Source organism: Colletotrichum fructicola, assembly GCF_000319635.2.
Source record: "Colletotrichum fructicola Nara gc5 chromosome Unknown KSG_Nara_v1_contig11, whole genome shotgun sequence".
Lineage (NCBI taxonomy): Eukaryota > Fungi > Ascomycota > Sordariomycetes > Glomerellales > Glomerellaceae > Colletotrichum > Colletotrichum fructicola.
The window spans coordinates 2601392-2617962 of NW_027094061.1; the positions used below are offsets into that span (position 1 = coordinate 2601392).

Sequence of the window (16571 nt, forward strand, 5' to 3'; positions counted from 1 at the left end):
CCGCGCGCTTGTTGAACCGTGGCATAAGCACTGGATCGAGAGACGGTTACCGCACCCGTCAACCATCATCTGACGACCTATAATAGATACCGCTTGACAGCTGGGAGATTGAGATTGAGATTGGCGTATGGATAAATTAGCCTAGCGATTCACCGGGATACGACCGGCCCGCTATCGCCCTCGGTCGACCCGGACAGCCGTCATTTGTCAACTGACGCCGTGCTCTTGGCGCAAGCCTGCCCGTGTTGCCTCGTCTTGGATTCGGATGCCTCACCCGGATACCTATTGTATTATTACGTACATACTATGGTAACCAGATTTCGTACGTACCGCAACCGTCATCGAGGCGCACATGCTCAAACATGTACGAGTCAACGCTGGGGGATTTTCTGCTTGGTCAACCCTCCAACAAAATCCCCCACTCGTCTCTCGACCTCACAGAGAGCTAATTTTAGGTCACCACGACACGACAAGAAACTGACATCGCCGGCATCCACGGCTTGCCGCAGGTCCGTCGCCGATTCCGTGAGCCACCTGGGCGACGGCTTTCAAGAAAAAGACCGAGCGAGCTCGACGTCCGGCAGCAACATAGCGCGACTAACGTCTAATTGGTAGGAACTATACTGTTTCTACTTGACATATCCCCGAACGCCAACCATGCTAGTTGGGCATAGCATGAGCCGCTGTTTAGAGGGCAACGAGATCTTTACAGGAACGCCATCATTGTCTATTGTACTTCATTGATTACCTAGTACATTGCTACTAAACAGAGCATGAGGTCCATCCATCCCATGGCCGTCCACCACACACCACACTTATTACGGCGTGCCGAATCTTGCTTAGACTGTCTTGATACTAACGGGTTTCAGCCTTAGGACGCTAGTTCCGGGCAACCAAACCCGCGCACATCCTCTCGACGAGCTCGAAGGTGTTGTCGAGGGCATTCGTATCGGCCAGGTTCTTCCGGAACGGTCTGATGCCGTCCGTGTAGTGCTTCCTGTTGGTCCTGATCTTGGAGAAGGCGTCCCGGATCTCCTTGACGGACACGTAGTCCGTCTTGGAGAGCGCGGCGTAGGGGATCTGGGGCAGGCCGATGCCGACGCCCATCCTCTCGAGCCGACGTGCGAAGTACGTCTGGTCGGCGGCGTAGTCCGTCGGCAGGATGATTTGGGGGACGCCCGCGGCGATGGCGTCCGTCATGGAGCCGACGCCGCCGTGGGTCAGTACCAGGGACATCTCCGGGAACAGCGTGGCCCAAGACGTCTCGCCCACGAACAGGTGGAAGACGCGTCCGTTGTGGGTGAGGCGCCGGAAGCTGGACTCGGACCGTTTGACGTTGTGCAGGATGATGAAGCTCCAGTCGGTGAGGGCGGCCAGCTCCTGCTTGGCGACCTCGAAGAATGCCGGGAAGGCGTGATCCTTGTCGAAGGGGCGTTCCTTCATACCCATTCCCATGTAGAAGATGGGCCGCTTGCCCTGCTTGTCGATCCACGAGTACACCTCTCCCTGGCGGCCCGGTCTGGCCGTGCTGGAGCGACCGGACAGCCGCGGAAGCTTGCCGACCATGGCCGCCCCGACGGCGTTGGGGGACGAGCTGTCCCAGATCTCGGGCTGCTGTGCGTAGATCCGGATATGGTTGGGCTTGATGTCCTTCTTCGTGAGGGCGGTGGAGCGGATGCCGGGCAGGTAAAAGACCTGGAGCTCGACGAGGATCCGGTCTCGGGCGGGCGCCGTCAGCTGCTGGATCTGGCGGCGCTGGTCCGGTGTTGTAGCGGAGGGGGGGATGAAGTGGCTCGCGACGATGAGGTCGGGCGACCAACCGTGGAGGATGGACGCCATTTTCTGCATAAACATGGCGACCGCCTGGTCGCGTCGGGGCGGGTTCGTCTTCGAGGCCCACTCTCGGTTGTCATTGGCGAACTTGGCCTTGAGACCTTCGGGGAAGAAGTCCCGGTAGCTGTCGCCGAGGACAATAGCGTGCTTGACGTCGAAGATGGCCGGTCTATCGAGCATGCCTTGGAGCACCGACGAGAGCAAGGGGACGTCGCCGTTGCTCCCGCCATAGATGATGAAGAAGACCTCGATCTTGCCCTTGTTCTTGCTGCGAGCCTGGAGGCCCCTCTGCAGCTGAGTCTCAACGGCCTTCAGGGCCTGGGACGGGCCGGGGATCTTGCTGCCCGGGGCGCCGGCCAGGATCTCGATGACCTCTCTAACCTGAGAGTCCGCGGCGGTAGATGGGCGCTGAATACCCCGGGCGGCCAACGCCTCAGCCGCGACACTGCTGTTCCAAGCATCCGTTCCCAAGCCCTCTGGTGCACCAGGTACACCTCCTGGGACGGGACTGGCGGCGGCGACGGCGGCAAGAGAGCTGCCAGCGAAGAGGGCGAATATCAATAAGACACAAAGCGTGCGCAGCGGTTTGTACAGCCTCGCGGCGTCCCTCTCGAGAGACATGATGTTAGGACGTAGGTGTTTTCGCCTTGGTAATTGAAGACGATGGCGAGTAGAGTAGCTGCGAGATAGAGAGAGAGGGAGAGAGAGAGAGAGAGAGAGAGAGAGAGGTGAAGCTCTCAGATGACGGCTGATCACAAAGTTATCCTGAAATCATGCGTCCAATCAATGATATTCCTAAATATTTCATTTCGGCGTCTCCTCAGCTAGGAGGAGCCCAGCTGTGGAACGAGGAGGAGGTACTAACGCTGGGCCAGACGGTCAACCCGCCGTCCAGAACATCTTGACACCGCAGGACTTTTCGTATGGTGCTGTCTGCAGTCGAACGAACATGTGCGTCCAAGTTGGATGCTGTTGACACGGACCCCCCGCGTCTTGGCTCTCGTTGGGGGGTGAGGGGGTCGTGGCCGCCTTCAGCCGAGCTGGCGGCTGGCCCGTTGCGAGGAAGAGCCCTCTTCGATTGCTTGCCGGGGCTGCACTTGGGACGAGGAAAGCATCGCAACATGCCCATCGAAGCATCCTCGTCGAAGAGAATGAGGGACACCAGCGTGTGCGGTGGCTCTTGGTCGGATATTGCCGTCCGGGCAGCCGTACGGACGAAGTGGGCTCTCAGTTTTCGGAGACGCCGCCGTCAGCCTTTTGCTGAGATCCTCGACCGGACCCAGTCTCCAGGCCTGGTTATTGCTGTTACCAAAGTGCCGGAATCACCAGAAAACCAATTCGCTCGACAGCGGGGAAGACTAGTAAACTCCTCGTCCTCCGCGGAACACGGTGCGTCGCAAGCGTTGTCCTCTCACTACTTAACCCCTCCGGTCTGCGCAACGTCCTTGATCCCACTTGAAGTGGTCCCCGATACGTTGTGCTGCAGATCCCTACATTGAAGGCGTCCCTTCCCCGCGAAATCCAACTTCACGCTCCTTTAGTCGTTTTCAGGCTTCGCCTTCCCCATCAATCTTTTTTCTATCGTTTCCCTCGCTCGTTCCGTCATGCACTGGTCTCTTGCCACTCTAGGCTGCCTTCTGGCGGCCTCGGCCTCGGCCGTACCGCTCGCAACGCAGCATGTTCCGGGCCTCGCCGCTCCCGTCCTGCCGTCGTCAGCAGGAGACCTCGGGGCCGAAGACGACGCCGGAGCGCACGTGCATCTCACCACGGCCGGCTCGCTTGTCGGCAGAGACATCAAGAAGGGCTGGTTCAGTGCCCAGGAGGCAGCGATGCTCCAGAAGGAGTCGGAATCCGACGTCAACTTCTTCCACCTCATGGACAGCCTCGACACCCTCAGCCAGCTTTTAGATCGAAACAGAATTCCCTGGGCTGTCGCCGGCGGCCTTGCCTTGAAGATCCACGGCCAGCCCAGCCGTTATACCGGCGACATTGACATTGTCGTCCAGACGACGATGTCCAAGCTCAAGACAGCGCTGAGCAAGGACAAGAAGTTTATTCTCCCCGGCCCCGGATGGCCAAGCGATTCCCACCTGCGGGTCTACCACAACCAAGGGAGCTCGTCGAAGCCGAAGTATATCGAGGTTGATATGATCATTGCAGGTTAGCTTTACCTTACTCCTTGCCTTGCCTTGCCTTGCCTTACCCCCACCCGAGGGGTGGGGAGCTCGTTCGTTCGTGGAGCGATATTGACGTACATCATAGGCACGCTCACCACACCCGAAAATCTCAGAGCCAACTCAAAGGATATCCAAAAGGAGACGAGGGCCAAGAAGGCGCTCACCATCCACGTGATGAGACTTGGAAAGATCTTCAAGTCCAAGGTCTACGCTTTGGCCGCAGACCATCGCAACAAGAACGACAAGGACATGAAGGATATCAGCTGGATCATTGAGAAGACCCCTGGGGCCCTCGTTAACGTCCAGCAGGACCTGACATACGATCTGCGGCAGCTGGTGATTATGCATCTCGTCCGCCTGAGGTCGCCCCTGGTCGCTAAGGCCAGAGAGCTCCTCGGAGTCGATAACGGCGCGCGTCTCCACGCGGTGCCAGCCCCGCAGATCGTCGGTGTTCCGCCGAACCAGGAGCCGGGCTTCGTTAGCTGGCTATTTGACGGCACCCCTGGCCACACCGTGTGGGGCTAGATGTGGTAAGGTAGGGCTGACGGTCATCGGACGGATGGCAGGCGGTTCGGATGGCGAGCGAAAGTGAGCCAATCGGGGAGTGTACCGCGGATGGCTTGTATCTGGTTTCCTGTTGTTTTAGCTGGAGCTGGCGTACAAGTATGGACGAGGTCGCAGTCCACGGTTTGAATGTGCGCGGGACGGCCCGAGCGGTCTCGGTGGGGGCCGCAATGTAACGCACCTTTTGCAGTATACTAGGTACACAGCTTGCCCTGCGCCGACAAGGCGTCAATGAATTAGTTAATTCTTTTTTAATTTCGGTTTTTTTTTTTTTTTTTTTTTTATAATACATATATATTCAAAGGGTCCTATTACTTCTGGACCTCCGAATGGGCCACGACCGTGAGAATATACGACCCACCTTCCTTTGTTGTGTTTTCATGTTATCTGCCCCATGGATTCTCGTCCAACTAACACAGGCAGCGGCTGCATTGCACTTGTTGGTCCTCCTCACTGATCTTGAGGCTTTGTAGTACCTAGATGCGTATATCGCCCAGCAGTATGTTTACAGTCTACTAACAGACAGACTTATCACACAAAGGGGCCTGCGCAAGTCATCCCAAGGCGGAGCCGAGTGGGGTGTGATGACCTTTGTTATTTGCAGCCTCCGGCCCCCTCGGACGTGGTCATGGAGGAGGCCGGGACAACGCGGTCAGAATCACCCGCACCCAGCGGCCAAGAGACGGACAAAGCCGTCTTCGGGAGGTCCGATGCTCCATCAAAACATGCTCTAGCGTCTACTTTTAGATGTACGACCCGTCGACTACCTTGCCTAGCTATAAAGTGGCGACCTTTCTGCGTATACCACAGGATAGGCCTACGTGGACTACACGCGCCTCTACAGTGCTGGACAAAGGCCATGCTGCTGTTTGAGCGAAGAGGAGGCCCTGTGGATTGGACAATAGACCCGCCGCACTCTCTACCACTTCTGTTGCGGCCCTCGGGTTGTCCGACGGCGAGACCAACATAGTTCCTAGCGGCCAGAGGGCCCCACTTGCGGCCCACTAGACGGGATGTCGTTGAATCTGCCGACACTGGCCTCCCCGGCCGAGTGCAGATTGATGCTATACCCGGTCTTCGTTAACGAGTCACGGCCAGGCACGCCCTGCCCAGCCTCCGCAGACCCGGAAGACTAATTACGCTCCGGTGGAGGGCGGTGGGGATAGTATACGTATCGGCAGTGACGACTACTATTTCGAGAACCTGCGAGACCGGCTAGAAGACAGTCAACCGCATCCCGCGCACGAAAGAAAGGCTCTCTAAACATATTACCGCCTGGCATTGGGGTTCTCCGTTGTCCCGTCGAGTCACTTCTTCCGGCTCGTCAGATGGGCCTGACCAAACGTCCGGTGAGGCCGTCAGTCGGTTGCTTGCTACGAGGCAGCCTTGTCGAGCGACAGCTCACGCGAAGGAGGGAAGCCCAGTCGTCATGACCCATGCGTTCGCTGATGCCGTTCTTCGTCAATTCCGATGTCACCGGGCCGGCTTGGTCGGACGGGCCAATATGCCTTCCCCCCGCCGCGGATATCCCACGAAGCAGGCTTATCAAAGGGAGAGGAGGTGGAGGTAGTCTAGGTCACTGTGGCATGTTCCATGGTCCAGAGGCTGATGGGAAGCAGTATATATCTACTGTCAAAAGCCGGATCTTTTCCTGGCCAAACGGCAACCAGCTACCACAACAGCCATCTTTCTCTCTTGTCCTTCCTTTGCCTGACCTTCAACGCCTGCCACTCGCTACCCACACTCGCCCACGTTCCTTTTAGTTTTCTTTGCCAACATGGTCGGACCGCGCCCACTCCTCGTGCTTCTATCTGGCGCCTCTCTATGGGTGTTGTCCAGCCATGGGGCGCCTGCGAACGGGATGCACGTCACCCGAGGCGGGGACATGCCCCCAGCGGAGGTCCGAGTTGCTGGTGGACCTCTTTCCGGGCATCACGCCGCACTTGGGTCTGAGGGTCAAGACGCCAGTGTCCGATATCAGTTAGACAGTGTCTCTCCGGGCTCGGAAGCCGCGGCCGAAGACGGGCTTTGGGAAGGCGACGCACTCTCGAGGAGAGCCACGGGCAGGAAGTCCGGATCCTTCTTCAGCCGTTTCAAGGTATGTTAGGCCCTACTTATGGACTGACTCCAGCTGACCGCCGCCAAGCGACCCTTTAGTAGGCGGCCCTCTACCAGGCGGCCCTCCACCAGGCGACCATTTGCTGGACGGCCCTTCGCCGGACGGCCTTTTACAAGGGGCCCGTCGTCAACCCAAACGGCCGCCGGGGACTCTCGTTCCGGGGGTCTTCCTGCGAAGCAGCCGATGGCTGACGAGACCGCCCTTGATGAGACCGCGGCCGACGAGACCGCCGTCGACGGGGCTGCCGCCGACGGGAATGCCGTTGACGGGACCGCCGCCGATGGGACTGCCGCCGACGGCTTCACGGGCGAAGAGGGCTCAGGCGCTGATGGGTCTGCCAGCGAGACGACTGCCGACGGGTCTTCCGTAGATGAGGCTCAAGTCCAGAAGCGATCCGCCACCAAAGGCTCTACGAAGAAGGTGTCCACCGGCGCGACCACCGGCGATGAGACCTCTACCGGCGCAACCACCGCCGACGAGACCACCGCCGACGAGACCTCTACCGGCGCAACCACTGCTGATGAGACCACCGCTGACGAAACCTCTACCGGCGCGACCTCTACCGGCGCGACCACTGCTGATGAGACCTCTACCGGCGCGACCACCGCTGACAAGACCACCGCTGACGAGACCTCTACCGGCGCGACCACCGCTGACGAGACCTCGACCGGCGCGACCACTGCTGATGAGACCTCTACCGGCGCGACCACCGCTGACGAGACCACCGCTGACGAGACCTCTACCGGCGCGACCACTGCTGACGAGACCTCTACCGGCGCGACCACCGCTGACGAGACCTCGACCGGCGCGACCACCGCTGACGAGACCTCGACCGGCGCGACCACCGCTGACGAGACCTCGACCGGCGCGACCACTGCTGATGAGACCTCTACCGGCGCGACCACCGCTGACGAGACCACCGCTGACGAGACCTCTACCGGCGCGACCACTGCTGACGAGACCTCTACCGGCGCGACCACCGCTGACGAGACCTCGACCGGCGCGACCACTGCTGATGAGACCTCTACCGGCGCGACCACCGCTGACGAGACCACCGCTGACGAGACCTCTACCGGCGCGACCACTGCTGACGAGACCTCTACCGGCGCGACCACCGCTGACGAGACCTCGACCGGCGCGACCACTGCTGATGAGACCTCTACCGGCGCGACCACCGCTGACGAGACCACCGCTGACGAGACCTCTACCGGCGCGACCACTGCTGACGAGACCTCTACCGGCGCGACCACCGCTGACGAGACCTCGACCGGCGCGACCACTGCTGATGAGACCACCACTGATGAGACTTCTACCAGCGGAGCATCTTCCAGAAAGACCTCCGCGAGCAAAACCGCTTCTAAGAAGACCACCTCAAAGAAGACTGCTGCCAAGGAGGCCGCTGCTGACGATACTGCCGCGGGGTCCGTATAGGGCTAACTCAGCGGAGCGCAGCTCTCGTTACTTGGGCAGCTTGGCTCCCACATGTCGGGTCATCGCGATCGGCTTGTAGATAGATACCGGTTTAGTAGCTTCCGCGAGGGGCCATTGTTAGACGCATTCACAAAAAGCAACGCCGTGGAACGTGCGGCATCTCATACTTATGCTCTGTAATTGATTAAGTTATAGTTCTTACTCGAAGAATAAACCAATGTTGATACATCAGATGCAGTTGTCCTGGCTATGTAAGCTTCTGCTCTCGTGATCCCTCACAACACAATTGGATAGTTTCCGAGTAAGGCAAGGCCCTCCGGAATCCGGTTAACATGGCTAATTGTAGCAGCCGTGTTTGCTCCCCGCCCGACCCCTCCTGCGTCTGGTCATTATAGTCCACTCGACAGCCAGCACCGGCTGCGCGTGCCCCATGACCCGCAGAGCAGGCAATCGTTAGACATACAGAAGCCTTGAGCTTCCCCGTCATCAGGATCAGCCGTTGACACTGTATGCTTCGTCAGGTGACCGGTAGGCGACGGGTGAGAGCCTGTTGTGTGTGTCACGATGGGGTCATTGATGCGAAGTCGTTCGTATACGTGCTGTTTTCAAGGGGATTCTACACCACTTAAGCCGAGGTTGACCCCATAGTAGATAGCTAGGTAGTTTTATTTCTAATGGCTCAAGCCTGTCATCGCCTGCAGACTTTGCTTAGGCGTGCGGTTTTCACGATCATTACACCTGGTTCACAGACGACAACAGATGAGTCCTAATCCCACCATCTAGTAACCTTGCGGACCGAGCGTCAAATGACATGTCCCCGGCTAGTTCGTCTCGCCCTATCAATGGTGAGTCTGTAGGGAACTGTGAATGGACATCTTTCACCTCCATATCGCTAGGTAGAGTCCCGCGGGCGGATGAGACGGTCAACGGCTAACCACGCGAGTAAGCCTTCACGTGCGCAAAGTCGAGAGGCTCTGGTTCAAGATTCTGCTAATACGAGGGGAAGAATGGATGATCCCCACGACGCTGGTACGTTGTGGATAGGCAGGCTCAACGCAACCCTCCAAGACCCTTAGGCTCTGATTGGCTAGTTGGAGTTTGGTCTTGGTTGTGCTTAACCCCACTAGCTGCCCCACTAGCTGCCCGTTCTGTTCGCCGGGCCTAACCCGGCGAAGCAAACCGGACCCTGATGCGTTCGGAGATAGCCGTTGTTTCAAGGATCCCATTGGCTCCCTTACTACCTGCCTTGTTTTGGGAGGGAAACAGGAGAAAAAAAATAAGGACAAAAGGAGTAAAGCGAAAAAGAAAAGAGGAAGAATTAGCTGGATGTGTATAGAAAGCTGTCGCAACTTCGTCTGTGCCTGCGGCTGCCTAACTAGGGCCTATGACCTGGTGAAGGTGCTCCTACCCGGCCTCGAATGCAGACCGTCTGCCGCATACGAGACCTTTGCAACATTACTGCTGTTGGTCGTTCCGAACACTGTCCAGAGCGTCGTCTCCTCAAGCACATCGGACCAACCAGCCAGCTTTCTTCTGGGGGACGGTCCGCCCCTAGATGCGAGCCCAGTACCAAGGATTTGGCCGTAGAAAGCCAGATGATGAATGAAGCAAGGTAGATTAGGAGTCGCAAACCTGACTTCCCGTCAGCAACGAGCCGGTAGCAGCAGCCTGCCGCGGGACGTTGTCTATGCGCCATACACCGCTGCCTACGGAGATAGGCGAACAGCTTGTCCCCATTCCGAGAAGGGGTTCAACGGCCCGTCGGAGCTTAGCTCCATAGGGGGTCTCCGAGATCCTCCCCCCCGTACTTCTTTTTTCCGTCTACTGACACGAGAATTCCGAACCCGAATCTGGAAACTTGCCGAAGCTGCCGGACCGGGCAAAGAATACACCTTGTGCACGCCAATCCCCACACATCATTTCAAACCCCCGCCCCCCCCTGCGGATTTTACCGTTAGGTACTATAGCTTGGTGCTGTCCTGCAGCTTCGCTCCGGCGGGGCGACGGAATCGCGGTAAGAGGGTCACGGCGTCAGCCGGACCGATTCAGGCGATGGCGCAAATTGCGTGCAGAATGTCTCCCTCAACGGCCGAGAATGATATAGGGCGATACTTCGACGTTTGGTTGGCGCAGTCGGCCCCCCCATGTCGTTGGTTTAGAGTTTCAGCTTAGCGGCTCTACGTGCCCCACCCTAGGTGCCACTGGGGCAGCGCCCGCAGCCCTGATGAAGCACGACAAGCATCCCTGGACGAACAGGCATGGATACGCGAACGGATTCGAAGACCCGCGGAAAGGTTTCAGGGCCTAGGTACGATTGGCTGGTGCGCGCCCTTGATTATTGTTAGATCGTTGATGCGTTTTCCCGACGGAGTCTATAAGTTTTGCTGCCCCTCCTAGCTCTATGCTGCAGGATAATCTGGAAAGGCTGTAGGCGTGCGGTTATCTCCTGGTTATGAATGTAAATGTGAATGTAGATGTTTATGAAAATGCCAAAGCCTTGTTTTGTACCGTTCGTCTGTCTTCTGCTGCGCTGCGTTGCTGATCAGGCTGTGGTGCGGACTCAATTGCGTCAGCACTAGCTTTGAGGGAAGACAGCTCTGGCCACCTCATCCTGCACACCCCGTTCCGCGTAGCACGGACAGTACTATGTACTCCGTACTCTAGACCTCTATCCCCCGAATTACGTGCTAAAAATGGCTCAGAATTCTAGGTTAGTAAGGTTTGTAGGTACAGGTAGTACAAGGTGTCCAATCAACTGACACGCCCCACTAGAGGTGGGGCGACGTCCAGCGGGAGCGACTGGACGTCTCTACTCTAGCTACCTGGCGAGATTGCCCGGCACCGATGGAAGCCTGCCAAGATTCTACCTTACACAGTAGCCATCCATCCCCCCCTTGCGGATGTAGGGACTGCTCGCTGAAGGTATCCGTACGTATAAAAAGAAAAAAAAAATTAGAAAAAAAAATAAAAAAAAGAGGGAAGAGGGAAGATGGGAGTGGGATCAGGACTCCGAGCCACGAAATCGCACCTATAAAGCTAGCGCCCCTCTCTTAGTGGGAGACTTGACAGCCTCTCGCGAAACACGAGAGCTAGGCGGCTCAGCACACGACGACCGATAGGCCAGTACGAGTGCTGAGCAGAACGTAGGCGGTCCGCGATTCCATGACTCTCAGCATAGTTGATTGCTAATCCCTAAAGGACGGTCATACCGGGCGCAATGCAATCCAATGTAAGTCTGTCGAGCAACACACTTACTATGTAGGCCGGGCCTGCTTAGCAGATCTCTAATCGTTTTCAACGTCTTGGCGAACGGCCGGGGCCACTGTGGCATATGATGTATGAGACGATGTGAGCGGAAGCATCAGTACGCCGGCCTGCACAGCGGTGTTCTTCGACGCTGTGGTATCGGCTTTCGGCGAAGCCGGGAAAGATGCCCCCCCCGTACTTCCCAGATTTCCGGCAAATGCTTGTTGATCGCTGTCAGGACCTCTTGAATGAAGCTGGGAAATTCGATTGCTGACTGCGAAGACACGCCGGGTCACTGGCAGCCGCCCTGTGCCCCCCCTTGCCGCTCACTACGCTGAGTCGTCTGTTGATTGTTTTAACGCCGCGTTAGGTAGTCGAGCCATACGATAGGCTTGTTGTCCACGCGTAGTGTGAATAAATAGGACGTGCGCTCATCGACAGCGGTCTTGCACCGCTCCGCTCCTTGGGAGCGAGACGGCTGTCCGAGTTTTGTTCACAACACGTTCAGAACACGCTTCGGAGCACCATCCTAACTAATATTGGATCCCTTGGTGTCCTGTCTTGACATCGCCTCCTCATTCTCAAAATCTTATTTTCTTTTCCCCCTCTTGACCGGCACGGCTACGCATTCGCTTTATATCTTACCGACTTGAACCGCTGCCGCTGCTGCTATTAACGGCAGCTAGTGTACACTGCAGCCTTAAGCCGGTTTTGCGGCTGGCACCCAATGGCTAGTGCCCGCGGCTAGCTTACCTTATCAGTCACGATTCTGTGAGATATACCCCCGCAGACTGAAGGTCGACAGCCTTCAGAGGCAATATATTCCCCACCAGCAGCTCCGGATGAACGCAAGCCGAGCCGCCTAGTCACCATCCAAGAACACCAACATGACACTTTGCAGCCAATTCGATGTGGAATCCCGGGACAAGGGCGACCGCGCTTCGCTAGAGCGAGAGCGAGACGCCTGGTTCGATACTTTAGAGAGCTACAGACTGCGATTTCAGTCGGAGAGAGAACGCATCAGAGTGGCTTGCAATCGCGCAGAGCAGAGCGTCTGGGTCAATCTCGCCAATCAGGCTTGGTGTATCAGCCAAGAAGCCTTGCCTGTCGACGTTATCGATATCCTCTGCTCTTATCAGGCCGAGATTCGTCAAAGACGCCTTAAAGATCTACAACTGGATCGTGACCAGTCACTGGATGCTGTGGACAAGCAGGAGAGAGAGGTCCTTCTTTATCACCACCAACGATTTCCGTTATCAACCACGACTGGGCCGTTAATGGATGCGGAAATAACCGGAGACACTCCAATCAACATACAGCGAGGCCCGCTAATAGGCCGAACGTGCGATTTCCGAGCGCGGACATTCGCTGGAGACGACGCGCCTCACGAGGCACTGGCATCAAAGAGGATAGTGTACCCGTGGAGTCGAGCTCTGGCCCTAAGAGAATCAGCCTCGGTTCCTATGGCGTTGACGACCGCACACCAAAGCCCCCTTCCTAAGAAGCTCCCAAGCCTCCCTCAAACCCCAAGCCAAGGCGCTGTGTCGGACTCTGGTCAGAGTCGCCAGTATACGAACATCATGACTAGAATGATGCCCTCTCCGCAGATGCAGCAGCCTCGGCTTTTTGCCGGCGGGAGACATCATGTTGACTCCTTGGAGGGAGAGTCAACCTTTCAACCCCGTGTGAGGAAACGAAAACGAGTCCAGAGAAGCTAAGCCGGTCAAGCGGCAGGGGGCTAGAGGATCCAGCCGCTAGCCCAGCTCTCATCTGAGTGGGGAGAGTCTTCAGGATGTTTAGCGCGGGGTCTGTTACAGCTGCTTTTACGTTCGCGGGGTTCGATCCAGTTTCTTTTGCTTGGTTTTTTTTTTTTTTTTTTTTTTTTTTTTTTTTTTTTGTATATTAACGTTCGATTTAGAATGTATCCTAACCTATAGACGCAACCATCCATCAACGGATTCCTGCGCGTGTGCAACGCTTCCTACTAATTAGTGGCTGACGCCTAGTGCAACCGACCTCTCCACGTTTTGCTTGCTTTTTCTTTAAATAGATTTAGCTTGTTCGGTCTCAACCTACTCAGTTTGGTGTGAGCAAGTAAGAATGGCTGTCGTGAACACCGAGTTATATCAGCAACCCTGAATGTCCTTTTCAAAATCAGAGCTCAGGCAGGAGCTGCCCAAGGGAGCACTGCTCCTCTTCCTTCCTCCTTCTTGCTTCCAGTTATCCTAGGCTTCCGATTGGCGAGAAAGTTCATTGATGGAGTTGACCAGGTGTCCTTCGATTCCCCCGTCTCCGACCAGGACATTCGCTACCCACTTGCAGCCATGCGCATGGGGATCCATTCGTCGTGGGTTGTGGTCATGAGCCTTCCACAACGTCAAGCCTAATCTCGATGAAGCCTGACGACTGACTCGCAAGCCTGCTATGTCTCCGGTCGGCCTCGGTCCGTGTTTCCACACCCGCTAATTGCCCACAGCCATGACGGCCGATTGCAGTTGCATCCCGATGTTGAGCCCATACCGCAACGGATGGCTGCGGAACACGGATATCCATCGAGATCCCTTGAACCGGCAACGGCAAGTCGCAGCTTGGGTCAGCGCAGCTCAGGTCATGGCTTATAGCGCCGTAAAGGTCGACTTCGCTGTCAGATGAACCTAGCCGTGGCGTGTGGCGACATTTCGGGCTATCGCCAGTGCCGATTTCGCGCGGGATAATGGCAAGCTCGGCCTCAGGTTGCTTCGCAACAGAAGCTGTCCTTTTGAAGCTGAAGCCGTGTTGCATCCTGTGTCGGGAGGACCCGCTGACGGGATTCGACAGAGAGGGCAAAAACTTCACGACGAGGGGCCGGAGCGTCGGAAGGCACGCGCAGATCAGCCCACTACAGACTTCGCCGATGGACCACCCAGCAGTCTGCACGTTTTCCCACGTGAAGTCTGCGGTCTGATGGAGGTGTTGTATCCGGACAGCCGAAATCACGCACGTGCTATCAACCATGTGAGATTGGTGTCAATGTGACATTTACTGTCGATATAGAGCACGTACAAGAGTCCGAGGCAAAAGATTCCGCCTAAAGCATATCTCTGTCTCGTAGGTAGCTTTAGGCCGCTGATAACCGGTAACGGCAACACAAGGACTATCAGATCGGTGGCGATATTTCCTGCAGCGTTGATGTACCAAAGAGGGTAGTTCGGGATACAGCTGCCTCGGACGCTCTTATCCCAGAAAGCGTTCATAGGGATGCAGATCAAGACCTCCACCAGAACTTGCGACATGCTCCAACCCCCGACGAGGATCGTCGCGCCGAACAGCAACTTCCTCATTCTTTGCACAGCAAATAGTCGCCAGTACTGGAGCAAGAACGTCATTTTGACGCCAGCAAGGGCAGCATTGTAGAAGATAACCGCGGTGTAGAAAGTCTGTTAACTGTTAGTGGACAAGACACGTCGAATTTCGTCGACGAGGGCTGCGATACCCTTAGATACTCTTTGATCTGGTCTTCGTTGAGGAGATACACGTGCGTACCGAGGCCGTTCCTCACGTCTAAAAGATCCGCGTCAGCTATACGTCCACAGTCCTAGCTGGAAAATCTGTAACTCACTGATTGTGACTGCAAAGTAGCAAGCGAAGAGGAGAAACTAGGAAACGATGTTGGCCCAACGTTGGCTGTGGGTATGAGATTGTGCATTGAGTAGGGTGACTTACGAAGGTCAGGATGGCAGCGCTATCATCAACACCGAATCTTCGTAGCAAGAACACACGAGTGTACGTTCGCATTATCACAGCGAGGAGAGCTAATGCGAACGCGAACGATGTGGCACCAATCATAACAGCTCGTCGGCTGTCGCTTGACTTAGCGCCAGGACGGTCTTCCATTCTATTTGCTGTTCTCTGGTGCCCTGGCAAGCGATGGCGAGCTTCAAAGGACAAGAAGGGGGTGTAGAGAAAACTTCAAACCGAGCCAGGGTTACCGTAGTGGGACTAAGCTATATAAATGTGGTGGAGCAGGATCACGGTTGCTAACTATCGTCCGTCCGAAGGACAGAACGATTGCACTCTTAGCTCTTTAGGGTTAGGAACGGTGAGAGAAGTGGGATACGGGGGGTAGGGGGTTCGAATCAGCCAAAAAATAAAAAAAAAAAAAAAAAAAAAAAAAAAAAAAGTCATGCTTCTCCTGCGGTAGCAAAGTTTACACTTTGAAGATCTGGGAAGCATGGCGCCTCATACCGACAGGAGGGTCACACTATATCAGGGGTGAGTTTCAGACTACAGGCTACAGCTAGGCTAGAAATGAAGAGCACGCCATGCTAGAGAACATCGACTGCAGTCTACAGGGGCCACCTGGTTCGTTTGAAACTTAATTTTAGGTGACAGACCAGAACCATCTGTGCGCGGCAATTGTAGGCTTGGCGAACACTACCGAGGATGCCGGAGGGTAACTTGGACGTCCTTGGCGAGCTACGAAGCATGCTGGCCGCCGCGGATGCGGAAATTTTCTTCATCTCGAATGTACGCAGTATGTGTTAGATTAGATATAAAATCTGTAGTAAAACCAGCCGTCTCGACATATAATAGGAGCCTTTGTCCTCTCTTTTTCTTTCTTTTTTTTCTTTCTTGGCTATAAGAAAGCGATTAAGCCTGTGTCCAGGGTGGGTTTCGTTTGAATTAGTTAGTGCTTGCGAGAGACGGGCGCCCTAACATACCTGGTGCTACTATTCTCAATCAGGATGTTACGGTCAGCTATCCGACAGTAGGGTCTGCTAACAGAAGCTGGGGATTGAGACGTAATAACAGTACATTTAGGTCGTGGTCTGGGTAGTAGGTCGTAGGCTGATAGTAGATCGATCGTCAGAGGCTAAGGTGATCAGTCTTAGGCTCAACAAGTAATTCGCAGTGAAGGTAAGCTGAGAGTATCCGTGAGGATGAATACTAAGTTGATTGCTGAAGAGCTATGGAAGTCTGACCATGAGCCAGGCTCAGGTCATACTATATACAAGTTCTGCACAGTATCTCTTGTGGTGGCTATGTAGGATATCCGTGCTATCCAACATATCCATGGATAGCTGGGATAGCGGACATATCCAACATATCCATCTTTGCCCTGTATCCGTGCTGTTCCCGAAGTCACGTGACCTGTACCATAGTTCTTCCTTTCCCGATGGTTCCTGGTTACACCTGTGTTACTGCTTACATATGTTCTGTGT

The 16571-nt window shown here is 55.8% G+C and overlaps 4 protein-coding genes across 4 annotated transcripts; 2 read left to right on the forward strand and 2 right to left on the reverse strand.

The window, feature by feature from the left end:
- Positions 1 to 879: 879 nt before the first annotated feature.
- CGGC5_v017236 (Sterol 3-beta-glucosyltransferase) lies at positions 880 to 2454 on the reverse strand (the record flags this gene model as incomplete). Its single annotated transcript, XM_066153849.1, has 1 exon — positions 880 to 2454. One exon carries the CDS (start codon positions 2452 to 2454, stop codon positions 880 to 882), a length of 1575 nt encoding a protein of 524 aa, XP_066006886.1.
- Positions 2455 to 3437: 983 nt separating this feature from the next.
- Positions 3438 to 4535, forward strand: CGGC5_v017237 (uncharacterized protein; the record flags this gene model as incomplete). The annotated part of the gene is made up of 2 exons (XM_066153850.1): positions 3438 to 3993; positions 4096 to 4535. The coding sequence occupies 2 exons, from the start codon at positions 3438 to 3440 to the stop codon at positions 4533 to 4535; spliced, it is 996 nt and encodes a 331-aa protein (XP_066006992.1).
- A 1816-nt stretch (positions 4536 to 6351) lies between these two features.
- CGGC5_v017238 (Dynein heavy chain-like protein) lies at positions 6352 to 8124 on the forward strand (the record flags this gene model as incomplete). The annotated part of the gene is made up of 2 exons (XM_066153851.1): positions 6352 to 6672; positions 6721 to 8124. The coding sequence occupies 2 exons, from the start codon at positions 6352 to 6354 to the stop codon at positions 8122 to 8124; spliced, it is 1725 nt and encodes a 574-aa protein (XP_066007067.1).
- Positions 8125 to 13728: 5604 nt separating this feature from the next.
- Positions 13729 to 15144, reverse strand: CGGC5_v017239 (Satratoxin biosynthesis SC1 cluster protein 4; the record flags this gene model as incomplete). Its single annotated transcript, XM_066153852.1, has 5 exons — positions 13729 to 14353; positions 14413 to 14786; positions 14843 to 14910; positions 14969 to 15005; positions 15073 to 15144. 5 exons carry the CDS (start codon positions 15142 to 15144, stop codon positions 13729 to 13731), a joined length of 1176 nt encoding a protein of 391 aa, XP_066007068.1.
- Between the last annotated feature and the right edge of the window lie 1427 nt (positions 15145 to 16571).